This window comes from Trachurus japonicus, chromosome 19, assembly GCF_045865225.1.
Source record: "Trachurus japonicus isolate A0001 chromosome 19, Traja_1.0".
In the NCBI taxonomy this organism is placed as follows: Eukaryota; Metazoa; Chordata; class Actinopteri; order Carangiformes; family Carangidae; genus Trachurus; species Trachurus japonicus.
This window is the reverse complement of record NC_140925.1, coordinates 22,046,001-22,061,107: the sequence shown is the minus strand read 5'-3', so window position 1 is coordinate 22,061,107 and position 15,107 is coordinate 22,046,001. Positions and strand designations below refer to the sequence as shown.

At 41.5% G+C, this 15,107-nt stretch overlaps 1 protein-coding gene across 3 annotated transcripts in view; it reads left to right on the top strand.

Annotated features, from left to right (window-relative positions):
* Positions 1 to 15,107, top strand: part of rhbdl1 (rhomboid, veinlet-like 1 (Drosophila)) — a 52,693-nt gene that overhangs the window by 30,401 nt on the left and 7,185 nt on the right. For all 3 annotated transcript variants that reach the window (XM_085761853.1, XM_085761850.1, XM_085761851.1), the window contains 2 exons: positions 31 to 179; positions 317 to 429. In XM_085761853.1, coding sequence (XP_085617979.1) covers positions 31 to 179; positions 317 to 429 — 262 coding nt within the window. The remainder of the gene's footprint in view (positions 1 to 30; positions 180 to 316; positions 430 to 15,107) is intronic.

Below are 15,107 nucleotides of genomic sequence, written 5' to 3'. Positions count from 1 at the left end.
TCTATTGTCATTGTGGCGTCTCTGTTGCAGATTATCGTGTTCATGTGCTACGGCATTATGCTAAACAAGTGGGTACTGCAGACGTATCAGCCTGACTTCATGAAGAGCCCCCTGGTCTACCACCCCGGCCACCGCGCACAAGTGTGGCGCTTCTTCAGCTACATGTTCATGCACGTTGGGTAAGTTCATGAACCTCCACATGTGGTTTTCTGCAGGATTGATTCAGTTAGAAATCTTGGCAGTTGTTGCCCATTGACACAGAAACACTCATGCCATCATTTGATCCTGTTTTTTTGTTTTTTTTATCCCTCCTCAGTCTGGAGCAGCTCGGGTTCAATGCTTTACTGCAGCTGATGATCGGCGTGCCTTTAGAGATGGTCCACGGCATCTTACGAATAAGTCTGCTCTACATGGCAGGAGTGCTGGCCGGTGAGTGTCTTTTAAAAAAAACATAAGTGTGTCATTATGTAGCCTGCTCAAAGTGGGTGCTGTGGAGTGCTGTATGACCGGGTCAATGAAAGTATAAGATTTGTTCATTCACCCCAACCCTTTACTTATCAATTTACATTAACAATACATGAACATTTTATATCACTTTTGAAATAGGATTAAAAACAGAAATACGAAATATTGCTGCATGACAAGAAAACTGACATTTTGTTCGTTGTGATATCACAATTAATCGCGGTATTAAATGCCACAATTAATAAATCGTAAAGATTCCAAAATACCGTCACTTTCCGAAAAAGATGATGTCGGAACCATATCGACAGATGTGCGCTAAAGTAAAGGAAGATTGTAATTTTAAGAAATTATTAAAATAAACTTAAACATTTGGTATAGATGACAATTAATGACTTTTAATATTTTAAACACTTCCCCCGGGGGATTAATAACTGGTCCTATATTTAGAGATTAGTAATGTAATTAAATTTTGACTATATTTGATTTTACACAGTCATAGTGTTGTTAAATTTATTGATGCATAATAATCATGATAATCGTAATACCGTGATTATTTCTCTGACAATTATCGTACTAAGAAAATCTATAATCGTGACATCCCTAGTATTAATCTATATATCTGTAAAGCAACATACTACTTCTTTTATTTGAAGTAACTGTGATTATTTCACGTAATTGTATTCTGGTTGACACACATGTGGTATCAGTGCTACAGTTATTTGTTAGTTAGTTAGTTAACATCAATTCTTAAAACAGATGGTCAGTGTCATTTTTAGCTGCAAAGTCTGCATGTGTGTGTATTGTGTCAGCCTGCAGTGAGGGTGCAATCAGTAGCTTAACAGTATAAGTGGTGTAGCAGAGAGTTTTGCTAATCCACACTGCTTTATGAGCGATGCTTCCCTTTTTGAAGACACGGAGGTAAACAGGAGAGGCAGCTTCCTGTTCTGCAGTATATCTGTCCTGACCTAGTTTTGTTTTTGTTTGTTTTCTACTTTTATTACCGTTTGCATGGTCTATTAATCAGAAAAATGCTTTGATTTGTGTTTTGTTTGGCAGAGTCATCATTTATCAAGTTAAAGGTGTTGTACTGCATCTCTTGTATACTGGATAAAAACCAATGACTCTTAGCTGCAGGTCCACTGAGACCCAAGCTTGTTTCCATCCAACATGCACGACTGGTCTGTGTGATAGTTTTGATAAATGCGACTCAGCTCGTGACCCCGCCCTTTCCAAAAAAAAAAGAGTGTCAGAGTGACTTGTGGTGTCCGGAGATCTTTCTGCAGCGCTCAACTCTTTGTTGACAAGAAACCTCATTAACTTTCATCCTCGTCCAAGCCAGTTTAGAGATTGGAAGTCTTAAATCCGCTCTGATTGGCCGGATGCAGTTTTCCTCACTGCGGTTTTTGCTGTTAATGCGTATTTGCAGAAGTCATATCAACACCACTTCATAAACCTCTTTCCGCTTTCATCTTCACTGGGAACAATTTCTGTCTTGGATCTCGTAAATCTCTTGCTAACCATCATTTGAACACTGTTGAGAGCAATAGCCTAATTCACACTGAGTTACATGCATATTTATTCATTTTAGTAACCTGATTCATCTTTGCTATGTGATGGAAAATCGAAATTCTTCTGTCTTCCTTTTTTCTCTCTGCTCATACAGTCATAAAACGGAGTTAAAGCTGCTCCCAACTCCTCGCACACTGTAAAAAAAAAAATCAAACGCACACTCACATACACACACACTGTTAACACTCATGAATTATTGTAGCTTTGATTTATTTCAGCAATGATGACAGGGAAAGAGCAAGCGAGTCAGCATGGGAAAAACGGGAGAGTAGTGCGGGGCATCTCTCTGGGAATTAGCCTAAGTGCAGTTTGAGATGTTGTTTGGAGATTTAAGTCACAGCCTGGATTGAAAAGGAGGAGAAAGCAGCGAGGAGATCGTACACGCTGACATTTGTTCCCCCAGAGCCTCGAGTCAAACTGTGTGTTCACTGGAATTTCTTCGCTCCAGTTACACGGTTGTGATCAAAAATTGAATTGCCGTAGTGCGAGTTTGACTCTGAACTTGCGCGTAACTGCCTGGAATTAAATTTGCACTTTGCTGCATTAAACTTTCAATATGATCAGTATGAACTCAATCATCATCACATTTCTTTGAGTCAACACTTGGTCGAGCTCCTCAGCCAGATGAACTGATCCTGAACGGTGAGGACGAGCCTCAGTCCGACTCTCAGGAAGGTGAACGGCTTTTTTGCAGCCTAATAATTTCACCTCTGAGTCTTGTTGATGAAGTTGACGTTGGAAATGTTGTGATCTGTTGGAGAGCGGCCCATTACAAGGTCCACACAGACTGTTTCTCTGTGTCTGGAGACTTGAAGGTGGCTGTGGGGGGAGTTGGGGGTTAATGACAAAGGCTGAGTGAGTAAAGAGACAGCACTGCCCCCTCCAGTCAGCTGGTGTAGTGAGGCACACAGGTGGTGTGTGTCAGCATGTGCCAGAAAACTAAAATGTTAATCAGGTTCAACATTAAAACTGCTACAAACTAAGATTTGCATGTTGAAGCTTTGTCATTGTTAACATTTAGCTGTGGACTGTGGAGTCTCAGGCTGGACTATACTAACAAGGTTTACACTAGATTAAATCATAGTTAAACACTGTTGCACTAAACTAGTTTAGTTTAGGGTTTTTTTTAAAGGTAAGAATGAAACCTCTCTTTACAATTTTTTGTTTTTACTTTAAATCAAGAGTAGATTTAGTTCTGTTGTATCAAAACTTTAAACTCCAATTAAATCTGTGATCTCTGGTTGATTTTGAACCAGCAGATGAGGAGGTTCAGTTTTTGCAACGGCTGCATTTTTGGGACAGACTGAACTAAATCTTTTCTCTCTTTTTTTTGGCTTTTGTCTTCAAGTTTTTGAGCTCCTCTGCTGAGCTACCACAATTACTGTTAAGCTAATTACAGTATTTAGCTAGCTAGTAACAGTGTGACATGTTGTTTGCTGTTCAAGCAGCTGTAAACAGTTAGTTTAGATGCTTTGCACTAATCAGAGTTTAATTTGAATTTGGATTAACTCATTTTAAACCAAGGCTGACTAAACTCCAGATCAGATTAAACCTTGTTGGTCAAGCCAGACTCAGTCTTGTTTGTCTTTAATTTGTGGTGGTCAAATTCTTCTAAGGACATTATCGATCTTTTTTTTTTTTTTTTTCACATTTGAACCTGTTTAATTTACATCAGTTTTGTCTCTTTAATCAAACTACCCATCCTTTGTCTGCACTACTTATCTGTGCAGGGTTAAATCAAACTACACAAAGAAAAGAGTCATGGATAGACAGGTAGATAGAAAGATGTAGCAGTCTGGAAGGTAAGACCCGTCGGACGTGTCTTCATTGTCCTTCTTCCAGCCGTCCATTGATACACTGACTGTGTGTCTGAGTAAGAACACACACTTTGATGCTGTTCCCCTGCCCCCCCTCTTTGTATTTTACCAGTCTCCCCTCCGTCTTTGTAAACTCCTGATTGCTTGTGGATGTTAGAAATTGCCCAGTGCTTTTACTCAGTGAAATTCTTGACTTTTCCTCCTTGCCTGTTTTGTTGCCCCCGGCTGTCTCATGTTTATATTCATGCAGCCTTATTCTGGCTCATGAGTTAAATCATGTCTGCTGTTGTTATCGCCTATTGCACGCATGTTGCTTGTTATTTTTTGTGGGGCGGCGGAGCTTTCAGGTTATAGCTGCACTGAATATGTGCATGCATTTATGGAGCGGCGTGCTGCAGGTATCGTGCGTCCATGTGCGTTCTGTAACACACTGTGAGGATTTTGGCACTGCAGGGCTTACTTTCAAAGCCAAAAGGAAGATTTTTCTTTTAAACGATGCCTCAAAAACTGAACATATGAAACACTTTTCACAGATATAAATATCTCACATGCACTAAGGCACATCTCTACAGTCATAATAGTGGAAATAATGTATTGTACAATTATTACGAAGAATACATTAGTTATAAGGTTTTCATCTGGGTAGGTAAGACGGTGTGTTACATACTAATTCGTAAATCTTGGGTGCAGCCTGTCCATCACTCCATTGCACCACTCCTATAATATAGTGCCCCCTCTGAAAATAAAGAATGACATTGCACATTTTGTCCTTGGTTGTGTGCTGACCACAGGAACAATTGTGTAATTATTTTTCCTAACAGTGCAGCTCAGTCAGACCCTGGACCTTGTCCTCGCTCATTTTGCATCCACTCACTCACTAATCCTTCATGGCCCTGTTGCACTAACAGTGGCTGAAGAGCACCACTAGAATTTCATGTTTCGTAATAGGAACAGTTGTATGCCATGTTCAACACTGAAGCCCAGTTCCACATTAAAGACGAAGCAGAAGGGATTCCTACGTTTAATCTCCTTTCTTTTCTCCTCTCTTCATTCGCTTCTGGTTCTCTTCCCCTGGAGCCAACAACTCCTTCAGCCTCTTCAATCGCTTCAGGACATCAACAGGTGCCAGAACACCGTGTTTTTCCTCATCGCCCCGTGTGAGCCTCAGGGTGTCTGTCTCCTCTAACACCTTATATTTGAGACAACCCACATCTTTCAGCAGCCTCTCGTAACAGCAGGCCTGAGCGAGCGTGCTGTCTCACTATGTCCTGCTTAACTCAGAGATCTCAGTGTTGACATACTCAACTCTGATCTTTTTCCCACTCCTCGCTGCCTGCCAGACTCCATTCTGCTGTCTTCAGTCTGGAAAAGCACAGTCCTGGTGTAAATTGTTTACTTGGTCAGATATTTGCCAATATATCAACAGATTTTAATGAAAAAGTGACAACAATGAGAAAAAGTTTGCGAACCGCAGGGCAAATAACTTATTTTATAATAAAATAATGAAATAAGTAAATTATGCCCCTGCAGCAAACAGACAATGAAAATGTTAATATGCTGATAATTTCTATTTCATTAGCTTTATTTCATTAACTTCATTAAAATGAAAAATTCCTTGCCAAAGTGTGGTTGTCCTTTACTTATAAAATACTAATAACTTCATTAACTTGTTAGGTCTTAACTGACTCATTAGGATCTGTAAGGCAGGTGAAGAACTGGCACTAGGATTTGTCTGACTTTTAGAGCTGATAAACTCCCTCATTCTTTGAAACGTGTGTTATCAGAGGCAGAAGTGTCTCTGGAAATTATGCCAACTGCTGACTACAAAGCAAAGGAGGCTATAAAAGATATAAAACTCGTCCAGCTCGAAATTTCCTTTGTCTAAAATGTCAGTAAGAAATAACAGTTAAGGCAAACTGCAGAAAAGAAGACAAAATCTGGACGACTAAGAAAAGCGAGATCAAACTTCATGTCCACTGGCCAGAAAAGCAAAATAGACTCTAAATGACAGCAGAGGGTAGAGGACGGTCAGATGGGGTCTCTATGGAGGAGCCATTAGAAGCAAATGTTACCTGCAACCCCATTGCTAAAAATAACATCTGGATAAGACAGAGTCATTCTATGTGGACAGACGATGTAAAATCTGAGATGTTTAACCACAATCATTCAATGTTTGTTTGGATACAACAAGGAGCCGCGCTGAGGAACCGCTGCACAAACAGAGAGAGAAACTAAATTCACTAAATATTAGAAAACTCCGGCTTCAAATGTCCCAGTCAGGCAAAAAAAGAACTGCATAAACATTTGAAGAAAGGCTCATTTTTAACACATGTTTGCTGTGGGATTGTATCTACTTCATTTCACTTCAAAAAACGAAAACATTAACTTGCCAAAACTTGTTAATCACAGAATATTGACCATGCAGAATAATTCAAATCATAGCATTTAATTTATAATGCTTGTGCCCAGATGGGCTTAATAAACACACTCATGTATAACTCAATGAAAGAAAAACATTGATTTAAAAATACATATGCAAATAAAGAGGTAATATACAGAAAATACACATTATAGGTACTAAGTAGAGAATACATTTTCTCAAAACCTGATTGCATTTACAGTATCTAATAGTCTAACAGTCCCCAGTTTGATTGCCAAAACAGACAATGTATGAAAAAACGGTATGCTTATTGTATATAAAAGTAGCTCAAGAAAAATAAAAAGTCCAAACTAGAACTGTTCATTATCAAAATATCTAGAAGATTAAATAACGTTAAAGCAGAAGTAAGTGATATATTTGTGTTAATATAAGTCTTAAATAGTTATATCTTCCGACAGCAATCACTTACATAGAGTGTCTGAACTGAAACACGGGTCTGTCAGTCCCTCTGCTCTGCTCTGAGCCCAGGAGAAAACATTTATCGTATCCTACAGTTTTTATCCAATGAGGAGAGAGAACGGCATGCAGGGCTGTGTGTGCAGCCAAGGAACGCCGTGAATGTGGCGACGTAGGGATGAGGACTGTTATGGTGCGTTCAAGGAAACTCGTATTTTTCCGACCGTGAAGTGGTACCAGTTCGATCTGGTACGAGTTCACCGGTCGGAAGTTACGAGTGGCCGTTATAGTGACTTTCACCGGTAAAACAGGTCGGAAAAACACGAGTGGGTTGCCTGGAACGCTACAAAGTTGTAAGTTGTGACTTGAAGCTGTAATTTACGATTTCAAAAGCCTGCCTGGAACGCAGCATTAGCGAAAACGACCGGACCACTTACTTCTGCTTTAACTGTCTAATCCATCATTAATACATTTTTAAGAGGGAATCTTTATTTGCATGGGCGAATTAGTGTCAAATTTTCTGCTTTTACATCCATAAATTACTTGAATTCTTTTCCCTCCAAAGTCCCTGAATGAATAAAGGTGTAGAAATCCCTATAGATGCACCTGAGACACTAAAGGAGAAACCACAAGAGGTTTCAGTTGTCACAGAGCAGCTCCTATCACCTCCTATCGGCTGCAGCACCTATGGAGCGTATGGTTTGAATTATACATTATTCTAATGTTCTCCTCCCTGTGTCCAGGCGCCTGTTAACAGAATATATGTTTACGGTAATGAAGCACCCAGCTGGTGTTGGAGAGCTCGTCGGTGTCCTCAGTCCAGACACGAGGCCTGGTGGCGTTCGTGGCCCGTTGGGAAATCGTAATGAAAATGTGATGAATGACAGCGTGTCAGTGTAACCTCATATTTGCCAGCTCGTTGATGTTGTCATTACTTAAAAGCACGTGGCGTTAAATCCTTCAGCAGCTGATTAATGCTCTTCTGATATCAGGCAGGGCGTCGGCGGCGTCGGCTTCTGTCGTGGACATGAGACGCAGCTTTATTGTCGCTCCTCATTTAGCCTGATGATTGTTTCTGCGTTATCTAACTAATAAAGGCCTGTTGAGTTTCTAAACGACAGCGGCTCTACAGGCTTATTTCTGTTATACTACAGTTTCTACATTGCTTTTCTATAACTGATTGATGCTGTACCTATTTAAGCAGAGTATATGATTAAATCTGCTGCCAGTGAATAGAGGGCCGTGGCCCGTCGCCAAGAGTGACCCCGTCCATCATCCATTTTGCTGATATTCGGTGGAGGCTCATAAGCTCCGCTACTGAAACTCCCCAAAAGGCCTTGAAGTACAGCTCTGGGATTGAATCTACTAGATAAAAGTCAATAAATTCAGATGGGTAATAGAACTAAATCAACTAAAACGAGCTTTACTGCTTTGATGAAAGATTTATTATAGGTCTGATTTGCTGCGCTGTTAATTCTTTGTTCTGTTTATTTTCTGTCTTTGTGATAAAGCAGGAGCCTGCAGAGTGAGGGTTTATTCTTGACCTTGGACAGACAGAGCACTTCCACTAGCTTTCCCCAGAGCTTGCAACACATTTCAAAGGTTTTCTCAGTTTCTCTTACAGCTGGAAAGCTCTGGAAAAGATGAAAAGAGGATATTTGAGATTCAAATTTTCATCAGACAACAATTTGAGTGTTGCATTTAAGTCCTCAATGAAGTGTTTCAGTATCATCCAAATTAGGTTTTGCAAGAAGCTCAAAAACAAAAATGGAAACACATGCTACACACATCATCTGCATTGTTGCTCAGGAAACGTACAAATTAGATGGTGTTTTTTCTTCTTTTTTTAGAAAATTGGAATTTGAGTCAGATGAACCGACAGTGCCAAACCGTCACATTGCATCAGCTGCATCAGCAACCAATCTCAGTTAATGAGGAAGAGATGGAGAGAGGGCAGAACAGCGTGGAGGGGTGGAAGAGTGGAAGTGATGGAGAACAGTGTGCTAGAAAAATCCCTCTCAGTACCAGAGGGGTGTGACTCTGTGGTCTGTGGCGGAGAGACATTTAACAACATTTGATTGGTTCGAGGTGAACCTGGAGAGATGTCGCTGTTGTCGGCTGAATTTCTATTAGCTCCCACTTGCTGTTATTATTAAGGGCTGTTGGTGTGGCTGTGTTGCTGTGTCAGAGCAGCATCGTCAGTAATGAAAGGTCATATTTCTGTCTTTTTCAACCAACCGTAGCTGCAGAGCTCCCTCTCTCTCTCTCTCTCTCTCTCTGTGTGTGTGAATCCCGGTGTTGCGACGCGTCTGGCCCTGTGTTTCTCATGTACTCCCTCGGCGCCGAGCCTGAACCGAGCAGGGTGACCTTGGTGCGTCGCAGAGCCTGCCACAGCGTGATTATGGTAATTCCCCAACTCCTCCATCTCACCCCACAGTCAACTCTTCCTAGGTGACACCGAGCTCACTTCCCCTCCCACCAGCCCCCCTGCAGCCCGGCTGATAACAACACCGAGCATGATGAATATTTGTCCCGTAATGCAGCCTCATTGAAGGTATCCCATTAGTTGGGAAGCGAGCCCACTGTGTGTTTACGGCTGTCTTTTTGCATCTGCGGTGCGAAGCCAATCCAGGACAGAGATATTTGTCAGGGCGGCTCTGCTGGAATTAGAGGAGGCCATTTCTCTGCTCGGTTTATGTTCCATTTACTCTGGTGGTTAACTCCAAGGCTCTCTGATGGAGAAGCACATCCCGCTCCCTGTAGCCATCACTGTGGCTTTATAACCTTGAGAACAGGAAGTGATTTCCTGCACTTTTTTTCCCTCCCATCCTTATGTTGGAAAGGTTTTGAGTAATTTCCATCCAAGGTCAACTATTGTGCTTGTTCACTGAAAATCAGCCGTGAGTGATAACCGCTTTGGTCGTGACAAGAATTTAATTTTTTTTTTTTTCTGTCTGGCAGCTCTTGACATAAAGAATATGCTCTCACTAGATGTACACACTCTAACTCTATGTTTTGCCTCTGTTATGCTCATACACACACACACACACAGCAAGATCTGATATGATTATACTTCTCCCTGATTGCTGGTGCCATGCCGAGCAGTTTCCTCTCAGCAGCTCTGAGGATGTGACTCGTGGAGATTATTGATTTTTCTTGATGTCCCCTGGGCTCTGGGATTGCATAAATATTATCATATCTTTTTCTGTATGTGGCAAATTTGGACAGAGCAGGAAACAGTTTGAATAAACACACTCACTCCAAGGGCAGTGTGTGTTTACACTGGACGTGTTGGCACGCTGCAAAATTGATGAATTGTGTCGGTTCCTCCAGGCCAGAGCTTGGCACCAACTGCACCGGACTCATGTTGTTGTTGTTTTTATTGTTGTGGTGTGTGACTGTTCTCTCTGTTGTATACGTAGACAAGAGAAGTCCTGATTCATGTTGAGTTTGAGCCTTTCATTCTGTGTTTTCCTCGCCGATGTTGTTGGACTAATGATCTGCTTTGACTGCAGTGCAGGAGCACAGGTGCGCTGTGTTTTGTGGCTTTGAGGATGCTGACAGTCTGGGAAGCTCCACACAGCTTGACACCTCTGATAAGTAAAAGTTGGCAGACTCCTTTTCCTTCCCTTCATCTGAGAGGGTGGGGAGCGGGGTGAGGGGGGGGGTTCATCCCCACCACCCAACCCCCCACACTGGCTCCACGAGGGCACGAGGAGATGGATGAAGATGTTAGATTGGATGAGGACTGATTGCGACTCCTGCTGCTCCACTTGAAGGAAAGCATTGGCAGCAGAGGTGATATTTCCCTTATCTCTTTCAGCCTGGATGACACAGAGGTGTCTGTCTCCTTCCCAGGTGGAAAATATCTTTAATAGAGCTTCCCCCGGTCTGACAGCACTATTATAGCTGAAATGAGGCTCTGAAATGGACACCACACTATTAAATGACATTTGAAGCTATGAGCTTTTGAAGTAGACTGTAAAGTAGACAAAAGAGCATGTGACAGATGCTCTGCTTCTAGTTGAGTCACCCTGACATTTACATTTTTACCCCACTACCTCCAAACTGTGTCTGCTCTCATACCAAAACTACATTTGCTTTCCAACATCAAATAACAACTCCTCCTCCCCCCAGCAACCAGCAACCAGCCCCCTCCATGATACATAAAGCAGGACTGCAGCTTTAGAGTATCTTCTGTGCTGTTCCCTGTGCAGCCACTTTTCCATCCGTCTCCTTCTCTTCTCATGTGTGCTTAGTAAATAAATCTGATCAGGCATTTCCCCAGTTTATTAGCCCACGGAGGCAGGCCTGTGACTGCAGGAGTGCTGACTGCAGCACATCTCAGTGCAGGGCCACAAGATTTAATGCATACAGGATAGATCTGTCTGAGGAAAGTGTACACAAATGGAGCAACCCGAACCTTAAAAAAGGGCATCAGTCCCACAGCATCAGCAGGTGCTGCAGGTTTCCCGTTGCTGAACAAAGAACTGGTTAACCACTGGAATGTTTCACTTCTTTATGAAATCAGACCCTTGCAAAATGGTAATGGCAATTCTTTCATCTCTCAAAATGAAACATGACACGATACCTTTGGCTGTTTAAGGTGGTCTTTCTTCATACTTTATACCAGTAGATGGAATAAAAGAATACAATCACAGTCATGGGTGGTCAGTTTTTTCTCTGTGCTCAGTGCTGAACTGAACTAAATCACCTGAATAAATAAACATTCATTGTCCTTTAATTGTCCTTTCCTCAGTAATTTACCGGCTGACCAGCCAAGAAATGCAACTCAGTGCATTTAAATGTTCCCTGACATCTTTAGGTTCCCACAAAACTCCTTCTGTCAGACACCTTTTACGAAGCAGTGAGTTTGGTGATAGTTGGTGTGCTTCTTTTCAGGAGTTGATGAAAACTAAACAGAGCTAAAAGAGAGTGAATACTGGGTTTTCATCCATTGCACCTTCTGAAGCACATCTGCAAACGAATGCTAATGTTTGGTGTTAGTAAGACAATAGCTGAAATGTTTCACCCAGTCAACTTTATAATCCGAGCAGATGCCACCGTTGTGTTTACAGCTCGTTCTGCTGCACCCGTAAAATCGATTAACTCGGGTTTAACGTGGCTTTTAAAGACACGCTACCTCTTTAACCCACTTTTACACCAAGCTGTAAATATTTAACATACAAGATAAGAAATCTGCACCAGAGAAATCTATGCACACACGCACACTGCTGTTCACTTTTTGATTTGAAAGAATGATGATAATATTTTCACATATATTGCCTAATGTAGCCAAGAGTAAATAGTAAATATCTATTGACCAAGGACTCTTGATTTGGCTGTGGATAGTGAACCATGTTTGTCATGTTTGTCATTGTTTGTGTGTAGAGTCATGATAGGCCATATTTTCCAAGCATTAGAGGATATATATTTTTCATTGCAGCACTTTGCTGTGCTCCACTGTAGCGGCTACAGAGCAGCGCAGCCTCAGGCGCTGTCAAACCCCGGCCTCGGATCAACTCACCATCCCCTGTCTGCACCTTATCCCGGAGAGACTGGGAAATACAAAGTTGCCTGGTAGCTTAAGGGCAGCCTGGAGTAACAGTAATGGTGTCGCAACTTTGGTTTGACAGAGAGATCCAGTTCTCTGAGCTGCAATTGGGATTATACTGCAGTAGACAGAGTATAGCCCAGAGTGTGTGGTTGACCTATACAAAGTACATCATTTTTACTGTCTACACCGCAGTGCACTTGTGGATGTTGCAAGCTCACAAAAAGATTTGAGTATGTTGATGATGACTTCAGGATGGCAACAATAAATAATCTGTGCATGAGATGGAATGTGTCAGCTTGGCACTGAAATAATCGCACACCTCTCGTCTCAGCCGCTGCTGAGTGCGAGAATCCTAAATCTTAAATCCCCCTAAGCACGAGAGCCCACATGACAGGCCTGTTTAATATTCATACTGTATTTTGGAGCCTCTCACCAAAGCCGAGCGAGCAGGAGGAGAGAGCAGTTTGTATCCTCCCTGTGGAGCCCTCTCTCTTCCTCTGAGCCGGAGGTCTCGGTTTGTCTTCTCTTCCTCACCCACAGATGGTGGTGTCACATCCCTGACAAGTGTCTCCTCTGAAGAGGTGGTCTGAGCCGGTGTTAGCTTTCATCTCAGCACCCAAACAGCCCACTTCTCTGCTCTTAAATCTGTTCAAAACATGGCAACTAGTTACTGTGTTTAATTTGTTGCTTGTGGAACCAGATCGACAGATTCATCACCCAACTCTGAGTTTCCTGGCAGCTATATGGAAATGTATAGTGTCTTGAAGCTATACTTGCAACTTTATTTTGGTTCACTCTCATCAGTACTGCAAATACAACCAAATTAACAACTGGCTGGTGAAGATAGTGGAGCCTTTGACGGTTCAAGAGGCAGATATTTTAGCTTTAGAAGTTGTTGGAGAGGAAAGTAGAGCCACAGGGTGGAGTGAATATTGCTCTTGTATTGAACTTTAAGTGTAGAAACCTCTCCAGCTACTTTTAAGGTCTCTAAACTGTTCTTGATTTAGGAAAATAGGAAATGTAAATAGAGATATCACAGTATTTGTTACAAACTAGCAGATATGAATAAAATATGTATTTTTAATCAGTACCACTTCAGCAGCACACTTCAATCTATTAATTCAAACTTTTGGGGAGAGGAGAGGATTTAAAAAAAAATCTTGTTCCTGTTTATGTTCATATTAGAGTGCAAAAACTGTAAAACAAATTCCTAAAATGGTATCTCTTAATTGTACTGAATGTTTAAGACCAGCAAAAGACTAAAAACCCCAGATGATATCTCTCATATCATTCTATTAATAATTAATCAATATATCTTCCAACTCAAATGCACAGAAGTAATAAATTAAATGCCAAAAAAAAACTTGTGAAGGCTGAAAGAGAAAGTAGATGATAAGATGTTGATGCTGCTGAAGTTGCTCCAATTCAATTTTTCCCTTTACTTTGAAGAGATCAGAGACCACCTACTGTATGCTACACTGTGTAATTGCGATTTTTGTGGAGCTGCCTAAAACGTGGTACTGTGAATCTCCTGAAATCTTTATAGTTGAAGCACCAACCTTCATTTGCCCCATAAATCCACGTCAAATAACCCATAGGTGTTGGAGCGGGGAGAGATGAATGACTCAGGAACGCGCTCTGATTACCATCTGTCTTTCCATGATCATCACCGCCACCACAGGCTGACGAGGCGTTCTTTAAGACGGTGTTTACTCTGAGATCCCACAACTCTCTCTATCTCACACACACACACACATACACACAGAATATGAATGTTACAACATGCATTATAGATCTGAGATCACAACTCCGGCAAACCCCAACTGTGATTAAAAAGAGGCTGTTTTGTTTTATCAGCCCTCTCCGCTTCCCTTATCAGCTCATTTGCATAATTAACAGTGGCTGACGCTGTCCTCGCAAGCAACTGCCACTGTGATTTCTCCTGCTTGGGAGTCTGTCCTACTTCAGTGTCAGTGCTGTAGTTAAAGCAGCGGCAGGTGTACCGCAGGATTCAGCGCTGCTAAAAACAGAAGGCTATTTAAAGGAGCTGTATGTTATGTACGTTTTTTGCAGTTGCCACACAGCTAACATTAGCATTACCGTAGCTAATGGCCATTAAGAACATTTTGAGTTTAGCATCAAGTGTCTTTCAATCACCAACTCTTTTGTTTTGCCTCTGTTTCTCCAATTAGTTTTCTTCGGGAGCGTACCTATGTTACCCGGGTCCACGGTTTCCTGGGTCCTATGTTATATACTATATAGGACCCTCTTTTTGAAAATGGGTCCTATGTTCCCCGTTTTTACCAAAAAGGGTCCTATGTTCCCCGCTGTTGCTGGTCGATGGACTCTCTCTACTTATCTGGACTCTCTCTATCTATCTGGCCTCTCTAGCCTCTACCTGGTCTTTTTACTAAACTTAACCAACTCCTTTCTTCATTGTCTAAAACCAACCAATGGGACAATTACACTTCTCAAAAATAGGCATAAATATGCCAAGTCATTCACAAATCCACTTCCAGGTATCGGTACAAAAATTGCATGTTCCCCGGGTCCTTTTGGAGAAAAGCTGGGAACATAGGACCCTTTTTCTAAAAAAAAGTTCCTGAGTCATGTTTTAGAATTGTGTGCTAAATGTACATTGTTGCAATGTCTAGTTGTATGGTGGAACAATAACATCAGCAGTAAGCTACATTGGCTGCAGCAAAAACTTAAATATAGCATCTTTAAACTCTTTTCAAGGACTTGTTGTTCCTAATAAGTAGCCAAATATCTCACTCATAATGTCTCTTTGTGTCAACTGTTGAGTTAAAAACATAAACACTTACAGTGACAAAAGTGAAAAAAGTGTGTTTGCTTTCCTGCT